At 41.3% G+C, this 25,984-nt stretch overlaps 1 protein-coding gene across 2 annotated transcripts in view; it reads right to left on the bottom strand.

The window, feature by feature from the left end:
• Positions 1-25,241, bottom strand: part of jarid2b (jumonji, AT rich interactive domain 2b) — a 109,222-nt gene extending 83,981 nt beyond the window's left edge. For both annotated transcript variants that reach the window (XM_055053735.1, XM_055053736.1), the window contains exon 1: positions 24,537-25,241. In XM_055053735.1, the coding sequence (XP_054909710.1) occupies positions 24,537-24,584 (48 nt within the window). In that variant the 5' untranslated portion in view covers positions 24,585-25,241. The remainder of the gene's footprint in view (positions 1-24,536) is intronic.
• Between the last annotated feature and the right edge of the window lie 743 nt (positions 25,242-25,984).

Genomic DNA, 25,984 nt, shown 5'->3' with positions numbered 1-25,984 from the left:
AGTACATCCTGAACACTTTGCTCGTCCATCACAGGGTAAAATCCTCTGACTCGTATTTAAGGACAATTTAAAATCTCCACGTAAGCTAACATGCACCTGATTGGCTTGTCGGAGGAGGTCAAAGCACCTAGTAAGAACCCAAAGGTGCACATGACTAAACATCTAAATTTAACACAGAAAGATTCTTGGCAGGACACAAACAGAGAATAACCTTTCTGCAAAGGAACGGTGCTAAGAATTGCAGTAAGTCCCATACCTATCAAACAGAATGCATGGCTAGGCAAAATGTTATGTATTAGACGTACTAACCAACAATTGGAAGTCTTACTTAGATCGCTCTGGATGAAATTAATTTAATCAATTTAACTATTTATTTAATCAATCAAAATTGGGGGACTGATTTTGAAGAACCAGTGCCTCTTCATTGTATCCATGTTGCAGCTATTCCTAATAACTGTGATTCGATAAAGTTTAAGGGAATTAACGTACACTTCCCCGCGACTGATTGTTTTACATTCCCGTAGCCAACAGGAAGCCTTCACATAATCCTCCATAAGTGCGCTTAAAGCTGTGCTGCCTGCTATAAATCCATATGAGAGCTTCGCATCAGGATTTCTGCATCATTGTGCAGACTGCATTCCAGCACTCCCCCTTGCTGTGTCCCAAAATTTAAAACACTGACAAGACACTCTGTCTCCAGCTCTAGCCATCCATCTCTCTGCTGTGGAATCTGAGAAGCCTCCTTTTTTCTTTACTGTGGCTTTATGAAAAGGATCTATCTTAATATCGGTTTAGCTGGACATCAAAAATCAAACACAATCAAGGTAATGCACAGACACCACAACAAGTCACTGAGTCTGGAGGCTTTTACGTCATCGTTGACAATGTGGAAATTGTGGTGAAAGAGTTATCACAGAAAAATTCAGGCAACCTCAAAGACAAAACCAAAACAATCATGAAAGCACACTCAACACACATTAAACTCCTTCATTCGATTTATAGAGCTCTACATGTGGATGCTCATTCAATTTATAGAGCTCGTTATTGGGCTTCATAGCCAAAGGGGCTCTTAATGAAGCAAGGAAACCCGGTCTGACGCACCGCTGAAATGTACGCAGCTGCACTAGTAATGTCCACTTTTCGCAGGTCTGAGATAAGTGGAAAGTGAGATCGGCTTTGAGTCAACATGGAGCACAGCACATCAACTGAGACCACAGAGCAAAAGGTACCTTGAGCCAACCCTCTTCATTGCTTTATTCCTCCATCATTGTCATTTTGTCAAGTAATCCATTAGAGTGACTAATAGTTGGTGGTGTTTCTGCTGTCAAATCTGAAAGAAAAAAGTTTCTGTGACTCAGACAAGCTGCAAGAGACAGAAGCACTCGCAACCGCAAAAGAGATTTTGATATTTACCACACAGCAGCTTGATGTCAACAAAAAACTAAGGATGTGCTTAATCTTCTCTACGGGTCTATATACTGGTTTGTCTATTTAAATGCACCCAACAGGAGTTTTTTCCCCCTCTTACCATAATTGCTACTCATCTTGAGCTGGGAATACTCAAGAGGACGGTTTAAGCCACAATGTCAAACCACAGGGCTTATAATATCGAAACCAGAGAACACATTTTAACCAAAGCATTGGTTTCATATTTATCAAGTTTATCTGTAAGGAACGTAATTAGAGGTCACGTCATAGCAGTAACCTTTACATCATTGTAGCCCCGTTGTTGGAAATACCTTTACTTGTGTTTGCCTCCGGAAAAAATAACCACAACAAAGCCTGACAACTTCATCATTACGCTCACTCAATGCAACAAACACTGACCCATTACGCTTGTGAAAGCTACGGAGTAAATTACTTATGTGGGGGAAGAGATGAGGGGAAAGCAAAGGGATGGTGAGGCGGTGGAGGTGAATCCAAGTCAGAATCCCCCGAATCTGCCATTCATGTCACTGTCATTATTGAATCCAGCCTAGAGGAAGTTTCCCCATGAGCCAAGACTTTTATGCAGCTGTGAAGAACTGTGTGTGAGAATCAGCAAGAATGGAGCAGTTTCAAGTGAGCCAGGGAAAAACCTTTTGTGATTGTTACAGAATATGTTTCCATGACCACTAACTGATCGCTTTCGTTGGTTTTGCGCCCTATTGACAATATTTTTAAAGCCTTTACCACTGCAAACTCTTTTCATTCTTAGTTCATATTGCTCCACCACTTGCTTTGACTTGTCAGTGAATTGTTTACCTAATGAATACTTCTTATCCGACAAGGAAACATCTTTCTAGATTTCTTTTCCTCGTTATCGTCAGGCAGTTTCTCCCTTTTCCATCCGTCACACACGCAAGTTGGAAAAGTGCCAAAGATTACAAGTCGACGTGCCCTTTTCAGTAATATTAAGCACATTTATACAGTCAGACAACACCTTTGTATGTTAGTGCCCGGTCTGTCCCTTTAGAAGGCCAATAAACTAGGAAGACAGTGAAATCACGAGAACAGAACTGTTTAGAGACTGTTCAAAAGAAGTCTCATCACATTTATCCTGCCCCAAAAGTCAATACAAATTAAAATGGTCCACAAAAAAAATGTTTTAATTCTTTTCAATCTGCCAACCTGAATAGATGTTTTGCCCATCTTTGACAAATAAAAAACAGTTAAAGAGCTAAGCGTTATAAATAGTTAAGCCATGAATGACACATTTTTTCAAAAATAATGACGTAGCACTATGTGTGTGTTGACGAGTGTGTGTTCAAGCATTCCAGGAATTCCCACAGCTAAGACATTTAGCTGGCCTCAGTAATATCATTCGAGGAAGAAAACCAGATAAAAAGGTATTTCAATGTGTCACAAAGACACGAAAGTAATTAATGGCACACAGACACCATCACACTTTGGTTTCGGTATTGTGACACTGTGCTTGAGGTAGTATTGTAAAGCTAGGTGTGAAATCCACACTTACTGAACTGGGGTACTGCAACTCTGACATTCTGCAAGAATGGGGGGGGAACACTCCCAGAAGGTGCTTGGGGATTTATTGACCGCAGGGGGAGTCAGGGAGTCTGGAGTTAACGAAGTGTCTAACCAGATCCATTGGGAAAAGAAGCAGAATTAGTACAGGGAAAGGCCACAGGGGAGTCTCTCATGTGTGTTCGCTTTGCACAGACAAGTGCTGCTGTGTGCTGGAGACAGGTTAAGTGCCAGTGTCTGCACATAGCGGAAGTTCAGCCAAAGAGCTGCCGCCCCAAACATCCTTTATTTAGAGAAAAGCCATTGATCTCCCTCCTCTTTCCTTCCCTTGTCTCATATTGGCTTTTTCTCTTCACCTGCTCCTTCTTGACCCACCTCCAACCTGGAGTCTCTGTTCTAACTCTTTTTAATCCCATCTTTCTTTGACACACCACTCCAGTCAGCAGCCCTACCACTGAGGTTCTGTTTCTGCTCTGTGTAAGTTTATGGTTAGCGTGGCGGTTAAGCTTATTTGACTTGATGGTGTGCATGCAAACAACATGAAAATGCCTCCTTTAGATCTTTTTTCCATTCCCCCCAGACTACTTTCCCACACACAGTCACAAAGTTTTCTTGAACTCCTGCTGCATGATGCAAATCTCACAAGGCCTCCTTGTTTTCCTCAACACAAAACCAGTAAACTGGAGACTGTCAAGGTTCCCCTCTTTTGTTCATAACTACATATGAACTCCATTGCATGGTGCTGTCCTGTCACAAAGATCCAGTAATTCTCTATGTGAGTAGTGAAAAGGAAGGATAGACACTGAGGCCTTTGTGAGAAAAGTCAGGCACCCACACAGTACAAAGCCTGCAAAAGGTCAACAAAATTAACTTTACCTTTTCATTCTGCAGCAACAAACAACCAAACATAATAATGAAAAGAGACATTTACACTCATTTTCCAGGCTTACAATTTAAAGGTTTAAATTGTCCAGTTTTTCCAGCCTAGACAGTTTCCTTCAATATGTCCATCCAAAACACACTCTAAAGTCAACAATTTAGTTACAAACAGTCCCTGGACATGACAGAATTTAGAAAACAGGCTTCTTGTAAATGAATAACAACCAAGCTATTTTTTTCTGGAACAGGAAAATATGAAGGTCTGGCTAAAAAAGTCTAAATATTTGATGTAAATTGGGATTGTTTTTCTCAAAACCAAGGAATACCAGTGGACATTTTCGGCTCCCGTTACGCCAACAGCTAACATTCAAAAAGGACAGTTTGGTGATAAGTACAATCTAGATTTTTTCAGTTTGCAGCGTATCTACAGAGGCCCATTTAGTACAAGAACACTATTGCTTTCTGCGAAAGAAGCCACATAAAAAACAAGCTGTTTTTCGCCCTTGGTCGTCTTTTTGACTTGACTTCTGATTTGAAGCTGGTCATTTTCCAGACCACCATTTTTTTTAAATCTTTTTACTTTTAAATGTTTGATACAAGGATACACCCTGGACAATTTAGAGAGACCAATTAGCCCTACAGTCCTGTTTTTGGACCGTGAGAATCCACACGCCTGCATCTGAAGCCAGCAAAGACAAAAAGGTGACGTGACGATAAATGTAGGACTTGGCAAAAGAGAAAAAGAAACCATAACAACACAATATTTGGAATAGTTTATAACAACGTCTATATCACAGCAACAACACAGATACTTAAACCAAGACATTGAAAGTCAAATCTAGAAAATAGATAAACAGTTTGCAGAAGGTTATCTTAATACTAAGGTTCTGACTTATTTCAAAGTAAACTGATTTTTTTCAGGAGTGAAGAAGGTTCATCTGCTTCCATAACCTTAACCAAATTGCCAAGGAAATTATATTGTTAAACAGTCATCAGACCAAGATTACTAAAAACTCAGAGGACGTCTTATTGGGTGTAGTTGCTGTAGGCTTTGAATATGAAAATGGGCTTTTTAATCACATCAGCCAACACAAAACACATCCGCCCACTTTAACAGTTCACCTCAGAGGAGTGGAGGAGTACTTGTGACAGCGTGTGGCTTTACATCATCTCAGCTTTGCTCATCACAAAGACGGAGTACGTGTCGTTGCATTTACGATCAGACCCACTATGCTGCTTCTCCTTTTCCACACCTCCACTCACACTCCCAGGTCACACCTGCTACTTTCCCGGCACAGCGAACGAGCTTCTGGGCTGATGGAAAACCTATACGGTGAGGGCAAATACAGCTTCAAACAAACATCGCTCCCCCTGCTCGAGCACACCTACGCGCTCTGTCACTCACACACACAAACACAAGCTCTCTGAAATTACTATCCTCGTGAAATAATGATGTGACTCGCTGTATAGGCACGGCGTGGTGGCATTTCTCCCTTTTTTAGCCACGCATTAGTGGGATCGGAATCAGTAGAGCCACACGGGGGGGAAATGTCAGGTTTTGTTCTTAAGTGTTCCTTGAAAGCACTGCGTCACATGCTAAAAACCTATTTGCTTAAAGCCAATTAGCTGGTCACTAAGCAAACTGAGCAGAATTTCGTTTCACGCACCATTCCGAGGACGATGCCAAAGGTTTCAGATGCAACTTGCTTTTTGGAAAACAGGCGGCATCGTCATAAGTTTCCCCTTCTGTGAGCTTTCGATACTCTTTGCTGATGGAGGCCTTTTCTTGCCAGCTGCGTCATCTTGAAACTCTTTTGAAATCAGGTATCCTTCCTGTCAGTACAGCTAACGAGGAGGAGGGGGTGGTGCAGGGGAAAGTGTAAAGATGACAAGGATTTAAGCCCTCTCTGTGGAGTGCTTTAAAAACACATCGTGCTTAAGCAACTTGTGTTAATGTGTAAGACCAGTTTTAATAGTTTCCAACTCCACAATCTTCACACTGCAGGATGCTGAGAGAGAGAGGCCCCGACACGATCTCTGGGGAAACCCTCAGCGTCTCTCACGCTGGTCTGAATAATTAACTCTTGATCTGTTTATGCTCCAGCCTTATTCGGAGCAGGTCGACCGTAGTCTCGCTCCTTTTAAATCCTCCTGATTTCGTCTGAAAGCAGAGCGCTAATGCTGGGGCTGTGTGAAGATGTGCCACACACTTTCTCCTCTCCTCCGGAGAGTGAAAGTCTTTGTGGTTTGTGGCGACCATGTCATTTCAGTATGAAAGAGTGATGCACAAGGTCTCTGATCTGTTCCTGGATACTCAAAAACATGGGGATTTCTGCTAATTATGTACGCATTTTTTGAGTCTCCGTGACGGGGTAAGAGGAGACAAAATACAGAAATGATGAGAAATGCTCAGAGCAGATGCTGCTCTAATGGGAAACATCAGAAAACGGTTACAGTAAATGGGTTCTGTGAGTCCTCTGAACACGAAGAGCACAGATGAGATTTTTTGACAGCCCACACTGAAATGTTCAAGGTAGCCGATGGTATCAGTGAAAGGAAGAAAAACACTGCTTAGACTAAGCCGTCTTCACTAGAAAAACTGTCACATCGGATTGAGCATCAGTCCTTGTACTTAAAAAAGGCATGGGCCTTTTTTCAGGTCTTTTAAAAGGATTTTTTAAAAGCATATTTCAAACCCACAGAAATGTTCAGCCACTGTTTCTATTGTCCCGAGTGCTTTTAATGAGATGCCAGATTAACTATCAGCGGCTGCAGCTGTATGGAACAGAGTAGTGCAGCCATAAAAAGCAGGAATGAATAATCTATGTAACATTATTTTAACAGCAGAAGAAATGATTAATGCTTTTATGTTCGAAATAAAAGCAATTAAAGAATCATAAAATAATCCTGTGTAGCAGTTCACCCTCCTGACATGGAGAGAGAGCAGCCTGACTGTCAGCTGGCTGAAAGCAAGCCATTACACTTTCTTATTCATACAGCGAAGACAAATTCAGTTGTTTGAAATGATATTGTGCCACAGAGCCCTTTTTAGTAGAAAGCCCTAAATTCCATCTTGTATATATACATGCATACATCAATCTGTTTTTTCAGGCCTTATAACAAAGCCACAACAAATGTGGCTCCGAAATGCTGTATAGTATACCAGAGGAAATTTCTCAGAAGCCATTACAGAGCAATCTCAAGCTCTGGTTTCACTTCCCATTAGCCATTCAGAACCATGACAATGCCCATGGGGGCCCAACCGTGCAGCCATGTCTGAACGGGTCCAGACAGCCATCAGTACTTTGTTTTCCAGTTGCACAGATCTTCTCTTTTACTATGTCGTTTTTACAATATAACATTGATTGTAAACAGAATCAACTAACTAAATAGGTCTATTATGAAAGCGTTTCCCATTATTTATGCGACGTATTCCGTGTCGAACAGATGTGGCTTATTGTGAATCTTAAAAGTATTCAGGAACAAGAATGGAGTCTAGGTTCCTCTAGTCTGGAAAAGTATGGAACAATTTGCTCTTCCAGACTTTGTCTGTGTTCCAGCGTCTAAATGATGACTTTCTTCGACTGTGTCTGTTCAATATTTTATCTTTTCACACTTCTTTGTGGCTCACCATCATCCCACCTCTCACGCTTTCTACTTTCCTTCCCTCTTGCATGCCTTCCTTCCATCTTCCCTCCTATCCGTTCCTTTCGGTCCTACCCTCTTCTTTTAATTTCTTATTTACCTTGTTCATTGCTTTACTTCTTTTCCTTCCTTGTGTCCTTTCTTTCAATTTGTCTGTACACGCTCCAAATTTAAAGCATTTATGCTGCAGTTCATAAAGCTTTTGTGCTTTATACTTTAAAGCAAAAGTTAAACAACTAAAAATTTGGTTGTGGAAGAAAGAAATGTTGGATGCTTTAGTGTGCTCCTTGAATAGAAAACAGCATTTTTAAAGAGAAAATAGAATAAATTATACTAAAATTTTAGTTTTTTTTTTTTTTTTTTCATATTTCACCCTTGAACATTAACTCAATATTCATGTTAGGCTAACCTTAAAACCAGAGCTTCCACCACTCTGCCCCAGTCCCAGATTACCCATCAATCCCATTTCATTCTCTTTGGCTCAGAGAGCCCACCAATAAGAAGACAGCACGACGAGGAGGAGATTGTAGATTGGCTCTTTGGGTAAAAAGGGTGGAGCAGCTAAAGCCATCCCCTAACAACAGCAGTGAGCTGTGAAATGAGTCTAAGAGATGGGGAGAATTCACTCATCCAGTTTCGTCCTCTGCAGCGTTCAGTTTTTGCCTCTTCCTTTACACTCACTTCAGACTTACGACTCGTGCCAGAGCCCTCCTGTTTTCCCTCTGCATTTCTCCTGCACACTTGTTCCATCTCAGAAAAGTGCTTTCCACATCCAACAACCCCCACACCCCTTCCTCTTCCTGCTCCGCTCGCCTGTCAGTCTGTATACGACTGCTGACTGCGGACGGAGCTCTGCCAGTGCTACAGCTGTCACCCAAGCTCGCTGTCGCCGAAGCCGGGTGGGTCGAGCTGGCTGCAGCCGGAAGGAAGCAAGTGACACACTGTGCCACACATACACACACACACAAGTGCAAAACATGCACGAACACGTATGCACTTATACACACATTAGCAGCTCAGCTCGGGTTGAGCAGGGTCTCTTCGCTGACCTACTTCTTTATTGTCACTAAGAGGCGAATGCAGAGTCCGCTTGCGCTTCACATAAACTCTGCAAGAGAGCAGGGCCGTGAAGGCTGCTGCTCGGCTGCACAATGCGAGTGTTCAGGAACAAGAAGGGACCCCTAATCTCACAGCTCCCCCTCACTTTCTTCCCCCTTGTAGCAGGGGAAACAGCTACAAAACAAAAAGGTGCCCCTTGTGCAGGCTGGAGGTGTTACCAACCAGCTCCTGCCTCAAGCAGCCATCTTGTCTGAATGTGTGAAGGATAAGCAAATAATGAGCGCATGAACGAAAGAGGAAGAAATTACCCGAGAGCTTGTTTCATTATCAATCTGGCACTTTTTAAACTTTAAGTATTAATATATTTAAAACAATCTAGCTTATACTACCTTTATCTTAAAAAACAGTTGGTGTGAAAAGAACCATGACAAGCTTTCTTGGTTTATTCATCCAATGATTAAATGATACAAGCAAAATGAAGCTAGCTGATTATGCCCTGAAAAACTGGCTTGTCTTTTTTTTTTCCACAGGAAAAATAAGACACACTGCAACAATATTTTGACTTTATTGCTATTTAATGTTCCAACAAAAGCAACAAAAAAAAACACAACTGACTTAATTAGACATGAGCTTGTATTAGATTCTAACTGAACAATTAAGATGATAAAAACATTGAGCTATTTACACGAGAAAATTAATTCCTACTCCTGCCAAAACAAATAGCATTGGTCAATACTGCTTACAGTTTTTACAGCTGTCGGTTTGAGACTGAAACGTTAAATTAAGCACCTGCTAAATTCAAGTGTCTTTCAAGCATGTTAAAGGAGAGCAGCTGACCAGCAGTGTGCAGCACATTTTCAGGCCTTTCATTAAAAAAAAATCCAGGCCAAAGACATGGATGAAACACCTTCAGCTGAAAAATATTTGCAAACATTTATGTCCAACAGGACACACAAAAATGATTGCTTCTTAAGCTCGGATTCAGCAAACTAGCAAAACTTCTTAACAGAGGGACAAAGTCCATATTTTGATGATTCAAAACGCAATAAAAAGGTTCAAGTTCCTACAGCAAATGCCAACTAATGCTTGCATCATATCAGAGCTACTGGTGCTTTAAAACTAGAGGAAAAAACTGCCTGTCTAAAGAAAGCCGCATCTTGAAGTGGCTTCCTAATTCAGTCCGAGGGTCAATATTCAGCATGTTGTAAAGGTATACCCAAATCTGAATAACTGAATTTAAAAAAGGTTGCTGCAGAACTTGACATGCTATGCAGGAAATAGCACCATTTTAATCATGGCTTGGAGCAGCAAGACAAAAACTGTACAACAATAAATAATAAACTACCATCTCTAAATCTGACTAAATCATTTACTATAAAACAATTTTAAAAGCCTGACTTTTGTGCCAAAACATGAAGATATTTCTTGCTGAGTTTGAACTGTAGTTGCAGGTAGTTTCCAGATAAAGCCTAACACTATCCCAGGAGGATAGTGTTACCATGGTGCAGCTGGGTTTTAATTATAAGCAATGTTAGAGGTTGGCTATGATTGAGCTTGCTCGTCTTAACGGTCCCTGAAGTGGAAATGGCAGAATATCCGTGAGGAAGGAGAGGTGCTTCCCAGACGTACAAAGGCTTCCAACAAACACAGACGACACAGGAAGCCCACAGAGAGAGGGGGAGCATCTGACCATTCTTAGAAGATTCTCAAAACCCCCTACGCTCTTCAAAGTCTGACAGTACTGCACTGATCACACCTGCCAGCAAGAAAGAGACTGAAGAGAGGATGAAGGAATAATAAGGAAAAGGGAAAAAAAACTGTCATAAGTTTTGAACAACCATCATCCTTGCAATTTCACAATTAGAAGGAAATATTTTATGAGACGCACTAAATGAGAAATAATCATGATGTTGCTGGATATCTGTCAGTCATATAGTTAGTGAGTCATATCATGATGGGTCAAAGTTGGGAACAGTCACAATAAACTCTGCCAGTGAACGACAGCCGACTTCAAACATCAATCCATCTGACAAGTTTCTCATACATCAACTCATTCATTTATGGAAATCACATGCAAACTGGCTGTCAATCTCTAGACGAACCAACAAGGCTTGGACGAAATTCATTTCCCTACGCATGATTATTTTTGCCGCTTTCTGCTACACAAAGCAATGAGATCACTTGTTTATGGAACGCTTGCCGAGAATGAGGAAATGCACAAGCCGGGAGATCTTGGAAAGTGGAGGCAGAACGAGAATGGCCCAGTTGCTGGTGTCAAACTATTCCATCTCTTATCCATCCATCAATTGTATGTCGCTTTTCTGAGAGTTTCATCACCACAGTGAGGATCTGCATCTTTTCTGGGGAGTCGCAAGAGTTTGTTTGGTTTGAAAAGCTGCTTGGAAACTTTATGATATGTCTGCTAAGCAACTAAATGTAGGTTGAATCCTAGAGGAGAAGGGTTGCTCAAACGTGCATGAAAGAATATGTTTGTTTTGATGAAAGAATAACATTAAAACATGATATAATGCTCAAAAAAGATCAATTTTTCCAATTCAGCCTTGAATATAGAAATCCATACAGTTGTAGCTTTAGGGTTTAACATTTTGAGTAAACATACCAATGCGTTCCAGACCACATTATGTGAAAAAGTGAAAAACAGTTAAATGCTGTTGCCATTAGTTTAACACGAAGACAAGAATCAACTGACTATTATACGAATAGCAGCAGCTGGAGGAGCCGGGGGTGGTGAGTACAGCTAGGAATTCTGGGCCTCATGTTAGCAGCTGACTCTGGATCTGGAACAATAAATATCTAATCCCTGTCATGTAACCAGGCCAGTGTGCACCTCTGGACCCGATAAATCAATCAGGGTATCCTCCATGTAGGTGACCCTCGCTGCAGCAAGAGGAAGATATCTGAAAAAAAAAAAAAAAAAAAGCTACAACAATCCAAGTAAAAATGAATAGACTGAGTTTGGAAACAACAATGGCAATCGAGAGGAATGTGGTGGAGGAAGCCTGTTTTATTTTCTATCACCGTGGCTCATAGGTTCATTTGAAATAATATGTCAGAATGTTTAATCGCTTAGCTGAATCCTGTACAAAGTCTGAGTTTTAAAATAACACCCGTTATTACTGTCCGTTATTACAGTGTGACGCTTTCACAATCACTTTGACTTGTGACCGAGCAGCTGATCGGGAGGGAGACTGCTGCGTAAACTCATGCTGACGCCAACATTAAAAAGCCAGCGTAAACCAATTATATCCCGATCAAGCTAATCAATGTCACAAGCGTGACCCCGGAGTGTGTGCGACATGTGCCATTTCTCAAATCTCTGCCACATACATTTCCATCTACTGCAGCAAACGCGACGTTAAAGGCGAGCCAGCGGCAGTCTCGGCTCTGACAAATTCGTCCCTCCATGAAAATGAGCAGTGGATAGATTTCAGCGTGCAGCCTGCCAGAACCACGGGAGGGAGACTAAATGATTATGTTCCAACAACACCATTCCCGCTCACAGAAAAACAACAATCAGGGTTCTAGGTAGGATATTGCGGCCACGTAAAATTAAAGGGGAATGGGAGTGAGACAGACAGGGGGAGGGAGGCTGATTTCATAGAGATAATCAGAGCCTGCAAGCATGTTTGACTGTCTCCAAATGTGCTGCTGGGAGAGGCAACCTCCAAATAACAGGTAGCACTATATGTACATTTTTTATATTTCTGAGTTAACGTATAAAGTAACCTAAAAATGCAATTTCAAATGTTAAAGAAAACACAGAGTAGTGTTCTGAAGGTTAACAGGAAGCAGGCTGATGTGAAAAGGAGATAAGACTACCATTAAGTGCAATGGTTAATGGAAGCTAAAACAGACAACAGAACATTCAACCAGGAGAACAAAGAGGGACAATTAGCAATCAGCCAGGTTATGTTAGTGCACTGATTTTTCGTTTTTTATTTTTTCTGTTATTATTATTATTTTCAGCCATGTTGGTTAGATACAAGCACTCACACTGTTTGGGTCAGGTCACTAAAAGAACATCAATATGCCTCACTCCAAAACAGACCAACGCCGCAAGCTAATTTATTTCAGTCAAAAGGAGAATGCTTAAAGAAAAAAAAAAAAGCTCACTGTCAGAAAGGCATTGAAAATGATTAGTCATTTTGTGAGTCAACACAATTGTGACATTTGTCACAGCTCATTTACAAATTAAAAGAAAAATATTGACAAATTAAAAAAAAAGAAGAATTTTCACCTGAATCACAGAGGAGTGATTATACTTAGTTTGTAAAACTAACTTTCCAGAAAACTTTTCATATATATAAAAAAAAAGAAATAAAATACACACAAGGAGGATGGTGAAGGAATTTACACCAAAAAAAAAGGACATGCCCACCAAGAGTTTGAATTTCTGAATTGAAACAGAAAAACGGTCTGCAGACTGGAATCGGTTCAGATCCAGTATGACCAGTCCTGACCGATGACCAGCCAACTGGAAGCTTAAAAACCTCGTCATCCTCCAAACCCTGAATGCATATCCAAGTGCTTCCAAAGCACACAGAAAATCCATCTCTTCTGCGAGAAAAAAAAATCTGTTTCTCATCTACAAATGCAGATTTCAGTCCAGTAAAGAAAGATTAGGAAACAAAGCCAGAGATATTACAAGAGAGGCCTTGAGCACAAGGGCTTAAACTGAGATCATGACAACTGTTAAGAGTCTGCTCAAAGAAAATAGGCAAGAAGTAATTAAATGATTTCAACTTGTAGTTTGGACCAAATCTGAATTTCTGCACTTGGAATTCTTATTCATTAAAACAGAAATGCTTCATTGCTTTAAGAATCAAAGAAAAGCAAATAATAAAAAAAGAAAGAAGTGAGCAGCAAGGGAAGAGCAGAAAGAAAAGCAGGATAAAAAGAGAGGTAATTAATAACAGCCCTGATACAGTGGGGACAAAGAATGAAGTTGATGCATGAGGGGCAATTAGATGGCATCCGTGGAGCTACACAAGACCGATGCACTCCCAGTTTTACAGCAGCTACTGATGCTTGGGGGATGACGACCAAAGAGGAAGCAAGAAACGGGAAGTAAATTGAATTATTTTCAGCATAAGACAGTGAGGAATCTCATGAAAATGTCAATATTACACCAGTGTAAACTACAAAAGCTACAGTCAATTCGCAGCCAATTGATTATGATAGACCCGGCTGACACTTCGTTTGACTTTAAGTCACATGGCCTGCTAACAGCTGTCAATTAATTGGCTAACTTCATTACTGTGTGCATGTTTCTGGATTAAATGGATCGTTTGGTGTGTGAATGCTCGCAAAGAACAAGGCTTCTTACAAACAGCACCACTGCATCTAAAGTGATTCACGGAACGAGAGGAAATCGTGGGGTTTTCTGTTTTATAAAACATCAAAAAACAGAAGCCACGAAGGGACTAGTCCTCCAAAATTCTCAAGAGATAAACGCGAAACTCAGCATTTATCGTATGGGGTTTTTTCTCCTCATTTTGTTTCAAGTTGTAACACGCACAAGTTGTTTTGACTCAAAACAGATAAAAGTCACATTGGCTTATTTAAATAGTTTACCGACAACTGGAAATCCACCCTTTGGATCAGTCAGTCACAAGAACACAGAAATTCATCATCGAGAGACTCCATCCACCGCCGTTTAATTTCCACATTTGAAAGGTAGCTTATTTATGTTTCGATCAATAGATCTAACTGTACATATTGCTTTTCCAGCCAATGGAACATGACGAGAATTGAAAACCTCATGTGTGACTTTGCGCTATGACTAATCTGAATTTCCACTCTCAATTTCTGCGTCTGAACAACGGCGGCTTGTTCAGAATGAAATTTATTGTCAACAATGACAGGTTAAATAAAAAGGTTCACTGTCAGGAAACAGTCTGCCGTCACGAACTACGAAAGTAACAAGCTTCTTATGACTAATTGTTTTATTTCAAAATTCGTCACAACATCTGGGCGATACGAGGAAAAGCGATGACTAAATGAAGAGCCTGTATTGGCAAAACGTTATGTTTTCTATTCTCTGAAAGAGGGTGACTTACTCATTTCTAATGTATTTTGTTTTTCTACCAGCTTTGTGTCTTTTGGAGGAGTTCGATGGAATTCCTTCTCATTTTATAACAAAAACTTTGTGCGCAACCTGAAGGATGTTTTCCTTGTTCAGAAATCTTGTCAAAGTATCGGTTTCCATTCGAACCTGTGGGCGAGAAGGTGGGTGGGGGGATAAACAAGTCCCCTTACTGACACAAGCACTCGTTTATACGGTAGGCAGTGGTACACTGTTACCGTTAAACATCAAAGCATGAATTCTTCTTGAAAGAAACACAAACTTTTACCCGCCTTATAAGTTTCTACGTTTACATATATACATGCGGAGTAGTCGGACAGGTTTAGAGTCAATAAGCTCATTTCCTGTCTAGTTCCGAAAACAATTGACACCAGACACAAACATTACATCGCTCCTTGAAGTGACCGTCAAAGGCACGTCTTGGACAAATGCTTTACACCGAATGTCGTCCCTGCAGATATTTCACACAACAGTGTGCTTAATTAGATTACCGCCGTCCTCAAAAGGTGTACTTCTCAACGATCTGCAAATTCCAGGCCTGGTCCGCAACCCCCGGGGCCGTGTGATGTTTGATCCGGGGCCAGAGAAGGCCAGCCAGACATTCAAGCCCGAGCCCTGACGCCCTTCCCTCAGAGCAGCTTGCACTATAGCTCCCTGCTGTGAGGCCTGGAGGAAATAACACTGCCTACAGAATTGTAAAAAAAAAAAATAAATAAAAAAAGAAGGCTCTTATCTATTGAGCGGGGGTTAAAGCGAGGGGAACAATACATTTTACACCCAGCCGACTTCTCTCTGTGGAAATGCTTAAGAAGTACCTATTGCTTTGAGAAAAGAAAAAAAATCAATACGCAAAAAAGGGAAGAAAAAGAATCAATGCTGTGTTACCGACTTACCGATTCACACCTTTTAAAAATACTTTCCACCTACAGCAATAAAATATTTCAGCAAATAAAACAAAAGCCTAACAATTTAATAAATGCAAATGTTACAATGATGAGTAATAGCGAAAACAAGTGTCAAAATAACTTGAGAAGATCATTAAAAATGATGGACGAGCTCAAGATGTTAAAGTGTGAAATATTTATACAGCCAAACAATTTAAGAAAATCATGCAATTTGCAATTAAGTTGTATACTTTTTTATGCTGCATGAGAGCAAGAAGTGTCACCAAACATAACATGGGCAAAGAGAATCTGAATACTAATAAAACATCCAGCCAACACATATTACCGATGCAACAAATGATGGAGTGAAGGTTTACAGATCCCTACGTTCTGAACCACCGGCTCAGCACCGTAATGATGTTATGACTGCCAAGCAGCTGGATAAAACTTAAGGCTCCCAGACACTCGAGTGTATTTCACTCTGCAAATGTCTGTGCGTACTTGAAGCGAATGTCTGCCAGATATGTCCACACAAAGGTAAAATTTTACAATCATAACCTGTGTTGCAAGGTAAAAAAGTAAAAAACCGTCAAACCGTTTTGTATGCAACCCCAAGCTCATAAGTCACAAGTATAGGCAGAAGCCAGACTGCCATTTTGTGTCGTTCTAACAAGTGGCCTCGCTGTACAAACTGTCTCATCGAACTTGCTAGTGTCCTCTTGGAAAGTGGGAAATTAAGGAATTACGTACGTAATTGGTATGCTCATCGATGAAATCTCAACCGTCTGAGTGTGCGGAGCTCACAGAAAATGCACAGTAAGTCAGACGATATGGGAACCTTACGTCAGCATGTTGTGACTAACCAACGCTTCTCAGCTAGCAACTATAAATAAAATAGTTTTGTGAATGTCTGTATTGTGGACCAAAGAGAAAAACAAAACAAACAAAAAAAAAGCAGAAAAGTGATTAACAGTTTTCCCAAAATATTGTGGTAATTTCATCTTGTTCTCACACTGCCTTCCTAGTGAGTTGGAAGAATCTTAACAACCCTAGAAATTGTAGTTAAAGTTTCATGGCAAAAACACAATATCTTAAGAAATAATAAAGCAGAACCTGATTCATCAGCCAAAGCACGACGGTGCCAAAAAGGAACTGAACTAAATATCCAACAGCTTATTAGCGGTAAGAGAAAAACTGCTTAGTCGTAAAAGAAATTATTTATAGATTACTGCTCTTGGTAGAAAGCTTGTCAGATTGTAACACATAACAAGAGCCTTTATGAGTGTACTCTAAATAGTTAGATTATTAAGATCCCTGCACTGAACTCATGATTCTGTCTAATCAGCCATCTTCATGGAAAATATAACATGTCAGCATTTACCAAAGCCAGAACTTTGTTGGGATTTCCTGATCTTAGAAGCACGGTTACATTTTTTTTACATTACGCAGGCGCATGGGTTTGACAGCAAATCTGACATTTTAGGCACAGAGAAAAGCGTGTAAGAGAGGGGGATCAATACTTGACTGAGCCTCTGCTCTGCTGCCTCATCCCCTGAGGCTTAATTCGCTGGATGTTTAAAGACGAGCGATTCACAATAGGGGATCAGATGGGATTGACCACGGGATGAAAATGTGAGGAGTGTTTATTAAACCGATGTCGCCGAGACTAGGAGCGGTGGGTGAAGGTGAGCCGAGATCGTTCAAGAGGTTGTCCAAGAGACACCCGTAATGGTTATTAACAGCTAATGCCCGTCTAAGCTGCAATCGCCTGGTGATACAGAAAGGCTACAAAACAAGCTAATGCCTCCTCTTCAAGCTTTAAAGCAAGGGAATCAAACCTGAATTTTGAGAAATAAACATGAACACTAGAAGACTGATAATATCATAAGTAGGAATAAAATACACATAGTGCTTTAAGAAATATAATAAAAAAGAAACTTGTGTCCTTTGACCCCAGAATTGCTGAATTGTCCTTCAAGGGCCTATGTAAAGTCCACAAGGCCAAAACAAAGACAAAGCTAAAGTGTTGATTCAGCTTCATGGGGATGCTGAACGGATAAGCAGCAGCAACCATCCCCACACACACACACGCACGGATGAGTGAGCATGTGTGTCCGCAGACATACAAACACATGCAAGCAGCCTTTCAGAGCCTGACCAGCTGTCCTACCCCTCACACCCTCCCATTCCCTTCCCCATCTCCATCCAGACCTACAGGAGGCCGGAGGATATAAATCACTCCAACGTGCACAGAGGGAACACGAGTGATGTACGGGACACACACGAACCTACAGCACTCAGTCCAAACCTGCCTTGCATTATCTACTAGCGCATACGCAGGCAAACACACCTACGCGAGCTTTTACACGCACTTTGTATAACAAAGAAAGTCACGCCCAGTTTATGGCGTTACGCATGCAAATAGCTCACACAGTTTATGTGCGCAAGACACAGAGCACAGTTGGCCTCAAAGTCAATTTATCTCACCTACTGACTCTAGGTGTACACTTAAATACCTGTGCATGCTTTTGTGTGTATGGGTGTGAGTGCGAGTGAGTGAGAGAGAGAGAGAGAGACCAAGAGATCAAGCTTGGTGTGAGCACCTGATAGGCAGTGAAGGTTGTATTGCATCACAAGAGACTGGGCTCTGCATTACATAATGTGTAAAACTTAGAGAGTAAAGGTTACTCATGTTTGATGAACCTTCCTTTGGTCGTCCAAAGTGAAACTGCTGGCCTCAGGGCACCAGCAGGGAGGAAGTCCACTGTCCTAGCAGAGGCACACCTTGTAGATCATTTTCCCATAAAAGTCTTCCCTGCTTTCCAAATTATGTTTTTACAGACACCGAAGCTTGCTTCTGATAATGCAATGCTTTAAGAAATCTCAAAATATATAACAGTCAATTATGATTCCATTGTTTTAATGTTGAAGAAAGAAAAACTGAGTCAAGTTGTTTAAAACCACATTTAATTCCCAATATGATAGTTTGAAAAAATAAATAAAATTTTTACATTTCAAAGCAAGTGGTCTCGTTTTATTATTTCCGTACCTATCAAGCATCCTTGTAACACCCAATCATACAGCACTGAGGAGCTATGATAACTATGTGAGCATAGTTACCCTCGTAACCACCACGAGGTTAGAGTATCTACGTAATCAGCTTTATATCATTAAGCTGCTACGGTCACTACAGGCTGTATTCAATATCACCCTGGAGCGCTCTGCCTTCTTCAGCGAGGTCTACACGGGCTAGCTTATGCTAAAAACAGAAAGACTGACACAAAATGTGGAGCTTTAAACAAGGCAAAATTTTTATTTAGGAGCATTTAAGTCAAAGGTGAACACAATTTATAAAAAATAATATCCGACCTATTTTCAGGAAATTAACACCTTACCTGTCATGAGGTCACCAGTGTTGACTAACATGTAAGTGTTTTGGAGGTGACAGTTAAGGAGCTAATTGAATTATAAGTCTAAACATTCATGACTTTGATTAAATTTTTGAGATTTATTTTGTCCAGTGAGTCCCATTTTATTGTTCAGTCATATGTATAAGGAGGAAGAAAAATATTACACTTTATTATCCGGCTTCAAACCTTAGTTCTGCTGCTCATAGTTGCTAATGTAGCTATTTGGGAAACTCATACCTGATCTACAGACCAAAAGCAGCAGTCAGATGGTCCCACTTTTTATTATTTGAATGAGTGTCTACTCATATACTCTTATCACTAAGTTGAAAGCATAAGTTTCGATGTGGCAAGTTAAACATAAAGAACAAATTCTGATTGAAAGTCTCCAGAAAAGCCGCTATTCTTCAGTAAATCTGATCTTTATCTATGGAGTGAGGAAAGAATCCTGGAACCTCAATTATTTTCCCTGCTCCTCTCCTCGTGGAAAATAATAATTCCTCACTTTTCAAGGCTGGATGGGAGCACTGAGTGGGCAAGCCAACTTTACTCCTCAGAAATGTCTCTGGCAGCAGCAACTGAGCAAGGCCAGAGTGATGCGAAGCTGGGCCTGCAGCGTGGGAAGGCTGCTTCCTCACATGAACCACAACAAGTGATGTTGTGGTTCTGCCAAATTTAATTATTTAGCATGTGTCGCTAAATAAGAGGAAAAGATGAGACCGACTAGGTCTGATTATGCATTCTGTGTTTCCCTACATCTGAGGTTTGTTTTGCTCTTTTTTATTTTTAGCTCTTTGGAAATCAAAACGATGGATCCTTGTCTTGTTGGAAACTGATTCTCTCTCATGCTGATAAATACAGCACAGTCATGGGAAAACTGACTAAGCAAAAACACGCCTATGAGGATGACACCCATTTCATAACTGCCTTTCACGTGTGCCACGTGGAGTGCAACCATAGTGAATGTATGGTAGTAAAATAAACAGGCTGTAAAGCACCTCTTTTGCCAAAGTGCACTCAGCTTTGCCCTGGTAGCCATAGTGACAAAGGGGTTGCAAAGTGAACCCTGCCATGTTGCACACGTGAGGAGGAGAGAGATTATGAAAGAAGAATTTGCATTGAAACATAAGGTTAAATGAAGCGCACCGAGGCCCGAGCACGGCGAAGAAAACAACCCCGCGACCTTCTACTCCGTGGGCCCGCATGGGGCCCACATTTCATTTGGACAGGCCAAAGAACGCCGGAGCGAGACAGAGGGACTCAGAGATAAAAAGAGGAAAAGGAGGAGAAGAGAAGAGGGGGTTTGAGTCTGTGCCTTTGCACTCCCCGGCTCTCTATTTTTGTGTCTTCTTTTTGTGCGAGCTCTGGCACACACACACACTCGTGCAGCACAGAGGATTTTCAACTTGGTCTTCATCAGTTGTGGGCCTGATGAAACGAACACTGACAGCCTCTTTACATTTGTAAAGGCCCCTGCAGCAGCTGGGCTTGTCACACACACACACACACACACACACACACCTAAAGGCTTTGAATCTGAGGCCTAGCCCAAGCTTGGCCCAACAGGAAGAGCCGACTCTGCACAAAATGGCCCTGGCTGCACTGAGCTGCACTCCGCTGCGACTCTCGCTAACACGGATAACCATCCACACAATATGTGTCATGTTTTGTTAGACAGAACAACACCTCCCTGCGTCAGTCTTTGATACCTCATTCGTGACAAAGTTTTTACCATTTAATGACAGGCTTTGTAGAGTGAAAATAATAAAACAAACCTACACCATATGCAGTTTTCCACCTAAGAGTAACACTTGCAAATCTAGATAAAAAATTTAAAAAAAAATTGGCAGTGTATTTTACTTCAGGAGGTATTAATGTCTCTAATCATAATCATAGCCAATCCCTGTTTGCCTTAATTATATTTTAAATCACTCTAAATTTTAATATCAGTCGCAGACAGCCAGTGTTTGTTGGGAGCACAAGGTGGGGGTTAAGGGGCAACAACTCACACTTGTGTTTCAGGGGAAATGGTTAAGCCAAGCATGTATAATTGTCTTACGCTAATTAGGGGGAGGCAAAGAAAGGGAGGAGGGGTGGAGTGATCCGTATGGGCCAGGAGTCCCGTCTGAAAGCCTGGAGAGGAACTCCTGGAGCAGGAATCTACACGCTTGGTAGGAAAGAAAAAACAATTAAAAAGTTTTTTTAAGGTTTATTTTGATCTAAGCCAGAGTCTGCACATCAACCACATCTAAAAAAAAAAACAGACCATAAATAAAGACGTCATTTCAGAAAGATTCACAAAAGCTGTTCTATTCTGGATCTAGCTTAAATTTGGATTTAAGTGACTCATCATTTCCTCAAACATCCCATTAATGCAGGGGAAGATTTACCTACATGACCTAGTTATGCATCTCATATTTGCCATCTACAATCAAACTCCTCCTTCAACAAACAGCAACTAGTTTTAATTAATGTCAATTATTGCGACTGAAACTGCTCGGTCACATCAGAGTGTATCAAGTAACTATGCTGTGACCCAAAAAAATAAGAACAAAGATCAAGCTGTTCTTCTGTCAGCCTTTCCAAACATCTGTCTCCTTCAAGTCGGCCCACATTTGCGCTGCTTTCCAATAAAGGCTGATACATCAGCACATTGTGTTACTGACACCGAGGTGCTGAAAGGAAACAAAAAACATCTGGTGTCCATAAGAGGTCATGCATGCAGATGTGTTAAATCCCTATAAAAAGAGACTGTGTCTTTTTTGTTGTTGTTTTGTTTTTTTTTACACTTTCCTAAAAAAAGAGTGGTAAATTCTTAGGGGAATGCCAACTGTAAGCTATTAATTCAGTATTTTAATGTGACGCTTATGAGTTAGAGTCATGTGCCCATAAACTGAAAAACATACTTCAAGAAAATATTACTCTCGCTGCGATGAAGCATTAATGTTTCTACTTTCAAACACAATCTTGCTCATATAAAACTGTTGCTCAATTTAGCAACCCAGTTCGCAATATTGTTAACTTTTTGGGTTTATTGTGGAAATCTGTTGGCCGACATCAAGCCCAAAGCTTAGAATAGGCTAACAGGGTCAGCAGCCCAGGATCTCAACGTTTTGAGGTTACCCCCATTATCTTTTCATGAATGGATATTTTGAAAATATAGTTCCAAGCAAAATATCTTATCAAGTAATGTGTTTCAATCTGTGGAATCTAAGCAGTCTGAAACAATTTGAAAACAGTGAGCCCTACGTCTGACTAAATCTTTGAACACAACATATACATCTTTGGTTTTGTTTGTTCTGCGCTGTTTTGGAAAGGGTTGTATGACCACATAAAGGTTTGACATTGTTCATATATCATTTTTGGTTCATTTTCAAATGATTAAGGTAATTCTAGAAATGATGCTGTGTTAAACGCATAAATTCAGAGAAACTGTCTTCATGTAGATGGGCTTCCTTTCGTCAGGAGGTGATGTAGTGAACTTTTTCTGTGTTCCCAACTGGTGGACAATTTCACTCTTTACCTGAGTTCATTTACATTTACAATAAGATGTATTTTGCAATCAAGAAAATTCTGAATCAAATCGAGATTGCTGAACTAAACATGACAAATACATTGGATAATAAAGCTCACAGTATGCTAATCAGTCAAAGGTGTTGCAAGATGGTGGCAAAGTGCTTGCAAATACAACGCTTGGCATGTGTGGAATGTTCACTTTTTTTACGCCTCGCCAAAGTCGGCTTTTGTATCAGATATAAAATTTCTTTCCATTACGACCTATGAACACGTCGTAACGTGCGAATTGATTCAACAAATCACAGAACTTCAGCCTACGGTAGTTCCTCCAGTAGCCGTGGTGGTTCCAGCAGATTATTTTTGTTTTTTAAGCGATTGACGGGGTTAATATTTGTATGTATGAATGTGTGTCTGTCATCTGTTTTCATCACTGGCTGGAAGACACTTTCATTTTGTGATGCATGCTGCAGTAATACTAAAAGGTAACAGCTGAATGTTTGCTAAATGTGATTAATGAAATCACTTTGTCCTGTCCAGTGGTATTCTGATTAGAACAGTTTCACAACAGGCGAATAAACACCACAAAAAAACAAAAAAAGGTGATGAAATTTTGTGGCCATGTCTAGTTGATGTGAAACCAGAACTGTCTGTTGCCCAGGGGCCTGCATCCTGCTTAGTCCGACCTTGCCAACAAGAGGAAACACTTTTTTAAAAAACGCTTTCAAATCATGTCGCTCTGGGACTACGATGCCAACTATGGAGGTCGAGGACAATTTGAGAACAAGAAGTGCAACAAACTTCACATCTTGGGTCACCGGGGAACCAGCTCAAAACAAACCACACAAAGATGCCATTCAACGCTTTTGCGGGGCATAAAGCGACGAAAGACGAGAACAGGTATCGGTCCAAAACGCGCCAGGACGCGAGTTAAAAAGCCAAACACCAGGCGGAATAGTTCCGTCTCACAGCCCCCCTTTCCCATAAATTCACCAGAAAGAAAATGGTCGCTTCGTGCATAAGCCTCTGCAATGCGACTGAACTGAACACAGCCTCATTTTTTTTTCTCAATAAAAAAGACCGGGTCGTTTAAGAACACGGTGTTCAAACGCCACAGGCCGTCCACAGCGGCGTTAAAACGTAAATTATGAGCCCAAACACCGGCGAGCTAAAGCACCTCTCTGTAGCATTACAGGGAAAAAAATGGAGTTGTGCTGCTGCAACATACTCCTTCGCAGAGGTCACACGAGGAAGACAAATACAGAGCGTGGAGGAGTTTAGACGTTAAAATGGACCAATGGACATCATAAGCACATACAACCCGCGTCCATTTGTCGCGTGGAAGTGTTGGAAATTGGGTGAACGTGCAGAAGAGCGTGACCCTCTTTTCCTGCTGCTCTGCCTGACTCTTTATGGGGGGGAAATTAAAGAGCCACAGCAGTCCGGCGAAACGTGTCGCCCCTGCAGCGAGAAAAACCCCCCAAAAAACATAACAATAATAACCAAACACGGTCTCCACAATGAGAGCGAGGTTAATTGTTAAATAATTCGCTGTGGAGATAGAAACGCTCAGCATTGGGACGAAATGGAGCAGAGCTATGGCCGACAGGCTCCGTCTTCTCCGAGCAGCAAGAAGCGAGGAGCGAACAAAAAAACGACGGGGAGGTGGGGGGGGGGAGCCTTTCCTGAAACGTGTTTGCAAGATTGTTACTATTTAAAACATTTCCCACCCTTACGTCACAGCACGGACGCACAGGGCATCCCTTCGGCACCGGGAAAACGGAGCCAAAATGAGCGAAACAGTCCACCTTGAAGCGAAGCAGAAAGCCCGAAAACATGTCTGATGTCGAAGAACCCGCTGGAGCTCAGACACTAAATAAACACCTCGGTCTCTCCACAGCACAGCCATGTCACTGTTTAAACTTGTATTTGTTGAATTTTAGAGGACATAAGACCCAGACGGTGCATCATTGTAACCTTCGCAGCCCCCACCCCGACGAAAAAGTTTATGCGTTTTTCACAAAAGGCAAACTTGAATAGATGTCGGCGAGCGTTTCGAGCGAACGCGATTCTACTTACGTATTTCTTCTGGATGATATTCCTCTTAGGTCTTTCCTTGCTCATCATGCAATCCTCCAAAAGTAAAATGTTTGGCTATAGAGAGAATGGCCACATGAATTTCTTTTCCTTCGCTTCTCGCCTCTCCGGGGCTCCGCCGACAAACCGACTATTTAAATCCCCGGCTCTGTGAGGGAAAAGCTCGCCAGCTCTTTGCGGAATCCTTCCTTTCGGTGTTTCCTGATGGGTTTTTTTTATATATATAAATCCCAGGATTCAAGCTTCGGCGGCGATCAGAGACGGATCGGACCCGAACTCATTCAAGGATGACATCGTCAAACAAACAAACAAACAACAAAAAAGGAGACATAAAAAGAAAACAGACGCACGACAGTAAGTTCCATTCGCCCGAACGGCTCTGCTTCTCGTCTCTCCCCCGATCTCTCGCTCTTTCTCTCTCTCTCTCTCTCTCTCTCTCTCTCTCTCTCTCTCTCTCTCTCCTCTCTCTCTCTGTCTTCTCGCACATGAATACCGCTGAAGGGGTTTAAATGTCGCCGAGTCACATCTTCATTCAAACGTGTAACAGCAACAGGGGGGGGAGGGGAGGGAGGAAAGGAAACGAATAAATAAAAAAAAAATAAAAACAAACAAAACGTTTTTTTGTTTTTTTGCGTCGCGTCTTTTCCAAGCCGGAGCCTGCGGTCGTCGAGAGAGCTCTCCAGCGGCAACTGCTCTGCCTACTGAGAGCAGCTCCTTTCTTCCCTGCCTCAGCCTATCACAGCCCCCCCTACCCGGTGGCAGCTCCACAACATTTTGCATGGCGAGGTGGGGGGCAAAAAAAAAAAAGTGGCAAGAGCTCTGGGCTGGACGACATAAAAATCAACTTTAAGTAAATAATCGAGAAGACATCCACAAATCACTTTGTTGTCACTGTCTCTTCTATGAAAGATATTTTTTAAAGGGGCAGTATAACGTAAATTTTTTAGCTTTATATTATGTTGTAATGTTAATATTCATGTGTTTTGTTTATTTATTTATTTTTAATCAAAAACATATATGCATGTTTTATAAATCCATTATTCTCCCACGGCAGCCATCAGTGTAAAATGCTTAGTGGGGCCAAGCCCCGCCTTCCAGGACGAAGCTCCTCCTCCGAGCTGCAGTTTTCAAGCTTCCCACAGCAGAGCCAGCTCAGTTTGTAGCTGTGGGCAGCTAGTCATGGCACTTCCTGTGTCACCTGCCAGTTTAGGTGGGGCAAATGCTGGGAAAGCTACAAGAGGCAGATACATTTTTGGTATTCTGGTAGAAAATATTCAGTTAAATCAGTGGAATAGTCAGTGTTGTGTGATTGCGATATGTGAGCATGTTCATTTACAACGTGGCATCAGCAGTCAAATTTTCCTGAGATCGCAGTTAGAAATAGGTGCAAAAATAGGCGAGCTCATCTGAAGTTGGAGTAATAACCTGGA

Source organism: Poeciliopsis prolifica, unplaced genomic scaffold (genome assembly GCF_027474105.1).
Source record: "Poeciliopsis prolifica strain line A6 unplaced genomic scaffold, Auburn_PproV2 SCAFFOLD038, whole genome shotgun sequence".
Lineage (NCBI taxonomy): Eukaryota > Metazoa > Chordata > Actinopteri > Cyprinodontiformes > Poeciliidae > Poeciliopsis > Poeciliopsis prolifica.
This window is presented reverse-complemented; position numbering and strand designations above follow the sequence as displayed.